Source organism: Camelina sativa, chromosome 16 (genome assembly GCF_000633955.1).
Source record: "Camelina sativa cultivar DH55 chromosome 16, Cs, whole genome shotgun sequence".
NCBI lineage: Eukaryota > Viridiplantae > Streptophyta > Magnoliopsida > Brassicales > Brassicaceae > Camelina > Camelina sativa.
The window spans coordinates 16,035,931-16,045,429 of NC_025700.1; the positions used below are offsets into that span (position 1 = coordinate 16,035,931).

At 39.3% G+C, this 9,499-nt stretch overlaps 2 protein-coding genes and 1 non-coding gene across 3 annotated transcripts; 2 read left to right on the top strand and 1 right to left on the bottom strand.

Annotated features, from left to right (window-relative positions):
* Positions 16–2,078, top strand: LOC104750732 (pentatricopeptide repeat-containing protein At1g68980, mitochondrial-like). The gene has a single exon (XM_019237636.1). It carries the CDS (start codon positions 52–54, stop codon positions 1,573–1,575), a length of 1,524 nt encoding a protein of 507 aa, XP_019093181.1. The 5' UTR covers positions 16–51; the 3' UTR covers positions 1,576–2,078.
* On the bottom strand, positions 2,421–8,528 carry LOC104750733 (DNA-directed RNA polymerase 1, mitochondrial). The gene is made up of 19 exons (XM_010472571.2): positions 7,518–8,528; positions 7,155–7,388; positions 6,911–7,044; positions 6,745–6,811; positions 6,560–6,618; positions 6,266–6,383; positions 6,004–6,117; positions 5,715–5,846; positions 5,218–5,634; positions 5,009–5,059; positions 4,817–4,887; positions 4,639–4,723; positions 4,309–4,464; positions 4,013–4,087; positions 3,786–3,875; positions 3,634–3,681; positions 3,315–3,429; positions 3,124–3,227; positions 2,421–3,000 (listed from the first exon to the last, which is right to left on the bottom strand). Exons 1-19 carry the CDS (start codon positions 8,277–8,279, stop codon positions 2,890–2,892), a joined length of 2,943 nt encoding a protein of 980 aa, XP_010470873.1. The 5' UTR covers positions 8,280–8,528; the 3' UTR covers positions 2,421–2,889.
* On the top strand, positions 8,686–8,757 carry TRNAM-CAU. The gene has a single exon. It is a non-coding gene; the product is annotated as a tRNA-Met (tRNA).

The window sequence follows — 9,499 nt, forward strand, 5'->3', positions numbered from 1 at the left end:
AAAGACTTAAAGTCGATAACGAAGAGACGGAGACGATCCCTGGTTTCTCGAATGTTGAGAAAGACTCTAACTTTAATCTCACTAAGAAGACCCTTCTCTTCGATTCCCTCAAAACCTTCGCCTAAAACCCTAACCCTACATCAGAAGACCACCTTTGAATCTACTCTGCGCCATTCCCTAATCGCTCACGACACTGATCAAGCATGGAAGGTCTTCCGATCCTTGGCCGCCGCTTCTTCTCTCCCCGACAAGAGCCTCCTCAACTCTCTCATCACCCACTTGTCTTCCTTCAACCAAGCAGATCAAAACACTTCCCCCAGGCACAGACTCAAGCGTGCCTTTGTTTCTGCTACTTACGTAATCGAGAAAGATCCGATTTTGCTGGAGTTTGAGACTGTTCGTACGGTTCTGGAGTCGATGAAACTGGCCAAAGCTTCAGGGCCAGCGTTGGCTTGGGTGGAGTGTATGTTTAAAAACAGGTACTTTGTTCCGTTTGATCTCTGGGGGCATTTGATTATCGATACGTGTCGTCAAAATGGAAGCTTGGCTTCGTTTCTTAAGGTGTTTAAGGAAAGCTGTAGAATTGCTGTTGATGAGAAGCTTGATTTCATGAAACCGGATTTGGTAGCGTGTAATGCGGCTCTCGAAGCGTGTTGTAGGCAGTTGGAATCTCTGGCTGATGCTGAAAATGTGATTGAATCTATGGATGTTTTGGGTGTGAAGCCTGATGAATTGAGTTTTGGGTTTCTTGCTTATTTGTATGCAAGAAAGGGGCTTAGGGAGAAGTTAAGTGAGCTTGAGAATTTGATGGATGGTTTTGGGTTTGTGAGTAGAAGAATCCTTTATTCCAATATGATCAGTGGATACGTTAAGAATGGTGATTTAGATAGTGTTTCTGATGTTATACTGCATAGTCTCAAAAGAGGTGGAGAAGACTCGAGTTTCGGTGAGGAAACGTACTATGAATTAGTTAAAGGGTTTATTGAGAGTAAAAGCGTTAACAAATTAGCCACACTGATCATTGAAGCTCAGAAGTTTGAATCTTTATCCATTGAGGTTGACGGATCTGGGTTTGGAATTGTAAATGCTTGTGTGAAGCTTGGATTTTCAGGTAAAAGTATTCTAGATGAAATGAATGCTCAGGGAGGATCTGGAGGGATTGGGGTGTATGTGCCGATCTTGAATGCCTATTGCAAAGAAGGCAGAACAGGTGAAGCTACTCAGCTGGTTACAGAGATCAGTAGGTCTGGTCTTCAATTAGACGTTGAGACCTATAACACGATGATCGAAGCTTCCATGAAGAAACAGGATTTCGTATCTGCGCTTACATTGTTTAGGGATATGAGAGAAACAAGAGTAAAGGATTTGAAAGGATGCTACTTGACAATAATGACAGGTCTCCTTGAGAATCAGAGACCTGAGTTAATGGAAGAGTTTGTGGAGGAAGTTTTGGAGGATCCTCGAGTAGAAGTGAAGTCCCATGATTGGAATTCGATTATCCATGCCTTTTGTAAATCTGGACGCTTAGAAGATGCAAAGGTGACATTCAGAAGGATGGCTTTTCTTCAGTATTAGCCAAATAACCAGACTTACTTGTCGTTGATCAATGGATATGTGAGCTGCGAGAAGTACTTCGAGGTGGTGGTTTTGTGGAAAGAGTTCAAAGATAAGAAAGCAAAACTGGAGCATGCTCTTGCGGATGCGTTCTTGAATGCGTTGGTGAAAGGAGGGTTCTTTGGCACGGCGTTGCAAGTGATAGAGAAATGTCAGGAGATGAATATATTCGTAGATAGGTGGAGATACAAGGCAACGTTCATGGAGACTCAGAAGAATCTCAGGTTGCCAAAGTTGAGAAAGAGGAAGATGAAGAAAATTGAGTTTCTTGATGCTTTTAAGAACTGGGCTGGTCTTACCACATGAAAAACCCCTCAACGATCAAATTCAGAATTTGTCTTTGTGCGGGGGCCAAGATAAAGATTGATTTATTATTGTTGTAACCAAATGTCTAGTGCAAAATTCCTTCGTAACTGATGATTTCGTAAGCAGAGGCCTCAATAAGAACGACAGGGATATAAGAACTGACTTTTGCACATTCACCGAACCAATTCTTGATGGCTCTAGCAGCTTCAAATATCTCTTCAAATGCTTTCGAAGTGATTAATAACGAGAAAAGCATTAAAAATGCGTTGGCAGATTAAAAATGCATTTTCACGCAAAGCTTACAGTTGCCTAAACCAAGCAGCTACATTTATTTTTATGTTCTAAATTTAAAAGATTGTTTCTCTATACTTAGCTCATTTTTTTGAAAGTTCAAAGAGAGAGTTTGAATAATTCTTGTTCCACACTAATTAGTTCTAGATAATTTCCTTTCTTTCTATGTTCAAGTTCATATAATATTCTTTAAAAGCTTTTAGTGTAAATAATCATAAAGATGTTATTACTTTAAATATTGGAAAAAGTTTATATTCTAATAAATTACAAGTCGATCAAAAGGAGTGCCTACTAAAGACCATCTAAATGATTCTCCGTTAGTAAAACCCGTTTTTGGTTTTTACAAGACTGACTCCAACAAATACTACTCCGGCTGAAACTGTATCTTTTGGTAATTTTCTGTGGTCGATAAGAAACTGCAAGTAATCTGGAGTCCACGCCTCTGGTTTGATACTCAGACACCACGCCACGCCTCCTGCCAAAGTTTGAAACACTCTTTTCTGTGTATATTTACAAGTAACCCGAAAGCCCACCTCTGAGTTGAGAGGTTAACCATCAACATTCCTCATTGCTGAGTTGATCAATGTGCCTGTTGTATTGGCCTGAAGAAGCAAACTTTACTCTGCCCTGAATGTCAGATGTGGAGCTATCAATTGACTGTGCTGACTGTGCTGCAGCTCAGTTGAAGAAGTATTGCGACTGTAGGACTTTCCTCAGATCAAAGTCGCCTCGTTCTGGTAATGGCGGAAAACTTAGGTCTGGGAAGGACTCCTGGAAATTCTCCAACAACTATCAATTCACAGATAAAACCATCCATCATGATTTTAGTTATAAGAAAACAAAGACAGAAAATTGTAATGTTGGTGGTAATTGTATTTCCCCCTGAAAGATGTAATAAGTAGATTCTTTTACGTTTTCTAAGATTGGCTTTTCGTAGAGCTCGACAAACTTCTCTCTGAGTATTGTGTTCATTATATCAACATCACTGGCATGCGTCCAGAACGAATCATGCACCCCTACAAATTAGAAACTGGTATGAAGAGTAAGAATCTAGAATGAAAAATCAACATCAGTTAGATGCATACGGGAAGGCTAAAGCTGACCTGCGAAACTCAAGCCCGCCCTGTTGCAGGCAACTGCTGTCATCATCATGTGAGACCCATCAAGAGAATGTATAAGATTTGGTGCGAAAGCTGTCATCTGCCTCCGCGACTGGACCTGAACCAAGAGTACAGTATGTAGTGCAGAAGATGAGACTACTCTGCTTAAAACTCATGAAATCTTTAAATTTATCCAAAGGCTACATCATGATAAGATATAGGCTGAACCCTACTCTTTCTACGAATAAGAATGTCGAGTCATAACTCCCATTGATGGAAAATATGGAGAAAAGTTATGGTGAATAAAATTTGCTGGGGTTACCTTATCAGTCTCACGGCTTAGAGTCAAGACCTGAAGGGTAGTCTTAACCTGCCAAATTTGATGCCTCAATTTCAGTAATATTTAAGAGAGTCACTATCCAGTTTTTCAACTGATCATTAGTGCTCCATGTATCAAAGAAGTTAGAGCATTACCAAGTGTCTACCAGGAACCCGATACGGTTGTACAACTGGAAGGCCGAGAGGAGTCGTCCAACAAACTGCTTTGTTTTCTGAAGCTATTATCTGTCCAGCACAGAAAACAGCTCTCATTGTCGTAACCAATTATAAGAGAAAAATTGGGTCCCGAGAAAAATTCCTTCCTAACTTATGATTTCTTTAGCAATGGCCTCAATAAGAGCGTCACAGGTATAAGAACTGACCTTTGCACAGTCACCAAACCAAGTCTTGATAGCTCTTGCAGCTTCAAACATCTCTTCCAGTGCTTTCAAAGTGATCTAAAAAATGAAATAGAGAGGAGTGAACCTTGGATCCCAAAATCCAAAAAATCATTCGCAGATTAAAAATGCATAACCAAAGAAAGCATATCGTTGCCCAAACCAAGCAACTATAAACTTGTATCAGGACAACAACAAAACTAGTACAACTATACAAGTACGTTGTTGGAATTTATATATATCGTTGCCCAAACCAAGCAAGTAAATTAAAATTTTCTTACTTTTGCTGCATAACAAGCTGCATGAAAAGTCAGCGAATCATCGTCCCCAAAGGTATTACGTTCTTTTAACCTCTTCTTTATTTGGTCGCGTGCGCCAGAATAAGTAACACCATACACTGATGTCATGACCGTCTGTTTGACCAGCTTTCTGTCAACCTACAGAATTTCAATAGTAGAGTCCTGTTGTCAGATAGGATGATCACAAACAAGTATTAAAGTGACATATAGTAGCAGTACATCTGATCCATATGGTGGTGGGATAAAATTTTGTTGTCAAGTAACATGTTTGGCAGGAGGTAGCCTATTTAACAAACAAGAGATATGAATCACCTGGTCGAGCATGAGTTTGGCATATTTGGCATTTGGAAATGTTTCAGGATCTTTCTCTGCGTCTTGCTGCATGATCTTGAGAACCCTGATTTAAAATTTAAACCAAGTTAACAATCCTGTCTGATTAGAGTGTTCATATAGCCAGAGAGATAAGGGAATACAAAGATAAATAAAGTACCTAACAGCAATTTCGGCATAAACATCTGCCGGCTTTTCACCTGTTACAAGGTTGACAGCATCTGCTCCCAACTATAAACAAAACCAATTGAAAGAAAGGAATCAGAAAACGTTAAGGAGAAATATATTTGCCTATGTTCGATAGAATGAATAAAATAAAAAATTTATCGTTACTGAAAAACTAATGGCATACCTTATCCCTCCCAAGAGCAGCATAATGTTGTAAGCCATTACATGAACCATCCTTGCAATAAAAATTAATACAGGAAAAAAAAGATTATCTACTTAAAGAGCATAGATGATGATAATGCAAAGCAACAAAGGCGTCTATATAATTTTCATTTCACTAGAATGTCACAAAAGTTGTTCATGTACAAAGTATGGATAAAATCTAGCAAGTACCTGGTGGATGGGGATATGAGATATGGCAGCTTCAGGAAAGGGGCTTCTCAAGGCTTCTGAAAGATTAATGCAAGCAGCCAAACACTGAAAGGGATCCTCTGCGTTAAGCCACCATCTTTTTCCTTCAAGAGGTCTATCAGAAGAATCAAATATATCTTCTAAGTGACTCTCAGTAAATGCAACCCGATCCTTATAAGCCAACTTATCAACTCCACCAGCATATAAGTTTGCTATATGAATCTTCAGCCAACGCAATCCCGATTTCCCAAGAGGCTTTCCCTCACAAAACTCAAGGATGCCTCGACAGAGATCAGACCCAAGATGGTTAAGATATGGATGCATGGGATATGCTCGGCCACGAAAATCAACGTTGTGAGGGTAGTAAAAACCTTCCTCGTCCTTCATTTTACGTGCCACCTGCTCAATCAAATGAAAGTAAAATGATGTTTTTATACACTAGAGCAGCAAGAGGAGCTCAAAAAGAAGCCTTCTCTTACCTCGAGTTTGAGCTCTATATCGCACCTTTGTGAATGTCTCTCACTATTTTCCTTATTTGCTTTTTTCAATTCCCATTTCCAATGTTTTACATTCTCCTGGTCTTCACTTGTTGGCTCTTCTGGAACGGGTACCTTTTGGAGTTTATAAAGAGGTGAGAAAAATCAAAATTTCTAAAAGAGAGGTATGAACTAAAATTACTTCCTTCTCTGAAGAATATGGAAAGTAGATAGGTGAATAAGAGCTAGAAGTATAGATTCATAAAGAAAAGGAGAGAGAGAGAGATCTTACATCTTCACGATCAACCAGACCACCAAGTCGACCTCCATTAGCCCAGATTCGGTCAACCAAACTTAACACCTTTTTGTTTATTCTCCATTTGGTGTTTCCTAGAGTATCTAAAGCCTGATTAAACAAAAGGAATCACATGAACTCATTTATTCATATAACAAAATATTCATAATTTTGAAACTCCCAGTTCTGCTTTTAAGAATCCAATAAATGGTTAAGCTCAAGCAACATTAACTTCCAATAAAGATGAAGGATATCAGACCTCAAATACTGGCTCCAGTTGCTCCTTTGGAGTTTGTTTCATTACAGTACGTTGTTGTTTAGCTCCACGTGTTCTCATGGCGTATGAAGGCAAGAAAAAGTGTGCCCCTTGATCGTACCTGTAAAATACTGTCAAGTTACATAGCAATTCTAGAAACATACATGAGCAAACTGTAGATATCCGCTGTATGACGGGTAAATAAGAACGAATGCCCAGAGAAGGAGAAATCTATTAAAGGGATCTAGCAAGAGTAAAAAAGAAAACAATATAAGTCCTAATTATTGGTGAACATACCCTGTCCAGTTTCGAGGAGGTATTAGCATTGGCAAGTAGGGAATGACCATATGTCTAGCCTGTTTAAAAAAAAGGAAAATGGTGAGAGAAGAATAGAAAGATTGTCCCAAACTCAATTTAAAATGCCTTGGTACAACTGATATCAGATAAAAGATCCGCAAAACAAAGTCCACGATTCTGCTTACTGATTTGTCAAGGCCCTTTTTGACCAGAGGATCACATTCGATGCAACCATATCTCCTGCTAGTCTTTCTGAGGAAGAATACAATAGAATGTAAATAAACAGCAGCGACAAGGAGAGGGAGAGACAGATACATGTGAATGAGCATAAAAGAATCGCAAGACTCTTACGTATTTTCTAATGTGACAGTTCTGAAAGTTTGCTTAAAAGCAGGTCGGATGTCAGGTGGACCATCATCAAACTGTTCAGCTGGAGGTTGTATATAAGCATTTTGCATCAACAGCTGAATCAAACGTGAGCCAACCTAGAAGCACAATAGCCGATTTTAAATCACAGAGAAGAGAAAAAGGGAGAAGGAATATAAGAATTAGTACAAAGCGCTGTGCATTAACAAGTGTGGAAGTATAAACAAACCTTCACTTGTGCCTCTTGACCCCATTGCTTGAATGAGGCATGCTTCTTCACTAACGCTTTTACTTCCCTCAATTTCTTTTTTTTCATCAGTACAGAAACCTGTTTCTTCACCCTTTCCGTTTCTTTGGTCACAGTTTCTTCTGAAACATGCACAGCTTCTGATTCATCATTAATCGTCTTGTCAGTTGCATTCTTTTTCTTCTTAGTTTTCTCCAAAAAACTGTTGATCCTGGCCTGCTCCATCAATCCAATGAGTCATTTTTATGATTCTACTTAGATTCACTCCCAAGTCAATTTCTCAAGTCAGTCTAAACCTATAACATGAAATAGCAACAAAAGCATCGAGAGATATTGAAACTTTACCTCCTGCTCAACGGCCTCCCCAATCTGAGTAGCAGCATTGACTAACTTAACAATGCCAACGCCTTCCGTATTAGTCATCAACAACCCCATCATCTTATGCATAGTGATAACAGCCATCATATCAGCCGGGAGCTGCTCCATAAAAGGCGCATAAGGAATCTTCCCTTTCTTGATCTTGAAAGCATCAAGATCGGCTTGAATAGCATTACGCAGAGGCTCAAACCAGCCGAGAAACAAAGACTTCACATAAGGCAGATTCGGTGCAAGCTTCTGCTCACACATATCCGCTAGAATCTCACGACACTCTCTCGCAGCTCTTTGCCACTCTTCAGTCTCCATTTTCACTTGTCTTTGTTTCAGCATATAGTACTTCTGTACTCCCATCCCTGCGATGACTCTCTTTGGCTGCGTCGCTGCAAGCCTAGCCTTTTTACGGATTCTCTCAGTCTCTTTCTCCATCTCCGTTATCAATTCGTTAACTTCATCAGACCCAGAAGAAGAATCATCATCAGGATCAGTAGAATCAATAGCTTGCGCAGCTGTTGCATACCCTTCAAAAGCATAGCATTGACCATGAAGAAACGAACCCAAACGACCCAATTCGTTAATTGGGTTTATCGATAAACCATTTCTAACGCCAATGAGATTAACCGAAGAAATGATCCCACGAACTTTATTCACCGGAAAATGAGTACCGGAGCTAGAATCAGATAAAAACTTAACCTTTCTTAATGAAGCTCTTCCCAAAAGGTTCCTCCACATTTTTTTCAATCGTCTTTGTGATCGCCACGAAATGGCTTCAGGTAGATTAGTTCCTCCACGAGCACAGTCTCGGGCTATGTAGCTATTGGATTTTGTAGAGATGTCAATACAAACATAGAAATGAAAGAATGAAGAAGATTCGATGAAGAGAATTTTCAAAAAAAAACTCAGACTTGGGTGAAGAGAAGGAGAGATCTGGAGAGAAGAGAAGGCACCGTAAAGTTAACACACAGCCGCCGAAATAAACCCTTCATAAAACCTTCGGTTTCTGCTTCACATTTCATGGATCTTTGTTCAACCCGACCTGTTTATCAGATCCGTTACCGCATTTAATTGGGCTCAAAGCCCATATTCTAGCACTAGTTATACACTATAATTATAGTAAATAACATAGCTATATCAACAAATCAGAGTGGCGCAGCGGAAGCGTGGTGGGCCCATAACCCACAGGTCCCAGGATCGAAACCTGGCTCTGATAAAACTCTCTTTTTTTTTCGTTTTTGCCTTTATAAACTTTGGGCTTCAAATAGCTTGGCCCAATGCTGATCACATCTATAAGCCCTTCATAGCAGTGTTTTGGGAGCTCCATTTGTCTTTTCACCAAAACTGTAAATTTTAAAAACCACAGTATATACAGTATATTTTTTTGGTATAAGTATATTCAGTATATGTTATTTTGAATGTTAATTAAGGATATGAATTTATAAATAATGTGAAAGACCGCAAAAATCATCCGATAAATATTTATTTCTTATTTTTATTATTTGTTCAAACTTCCAAAAGTAATGACACTAGAGTGGTGTAAATAAAAACATTTTCACGGGTATGTTACTTAAACGGTTTTACCATTCGATTAAATAAATCAAACATGGTACGTACGAAGGTGAAAATTAACAGATCAGAAACAGACCACGTGCATCACGTGACGACCTTTAAATTTGATAGGTTAGAATCCCGTCTTATCACGTGAAACCCACGTGTCATCACAAGCTACGGTTCGTTTACAGAGCTCAACCGGGTAATCTCGGTACGTACACGTGTCGAAATCGTGAAACTGACGGACAAAAAAAACATAACTGAGAGAGTTCATGTAAGTCTCTCCCACAGGTAATCAAAACTCAACCGCGTCACGAGTCACCCACAAACAAAAAAAAAAACAAACAATAGAAGAAGAAGAAGCTCTCGTCGACGGAAAACGTTGAGAAAAAAAAAAAAAAAAA

Bases quoted from the DNA above. Each gene is read 5' to 3' on its own strand.
- LOC104750733 (XM_010472571.2), bottom strand. From the start codon at position 8,279: ATGTGGAGGAACCTTTTGGGAAGAGCTTCATTAAGAAAGGTTAAGTTT. The intron at 6,384-6,559 runs GTATGTTCACCA...AGTATTTTACAG, and splicing joins CCTCCTCGAAACTGGACAGG to GTACGATCAAGGGGCACACT. The intron at 4,888-5,008 runs GTATGCCATTAG...TTTTGTTTATAG, and splicing joins CTGCTCTTGGGAGGGATAAG to TTGGGAGCAGATGCTGTCAA.
- LOC104750732 (XM_019237636.1), top strand. From the start codon at position 52: ATGTTGAGAAAGACTCTAACTTTAATCTCACTAAGAAGACCCTTCTCT.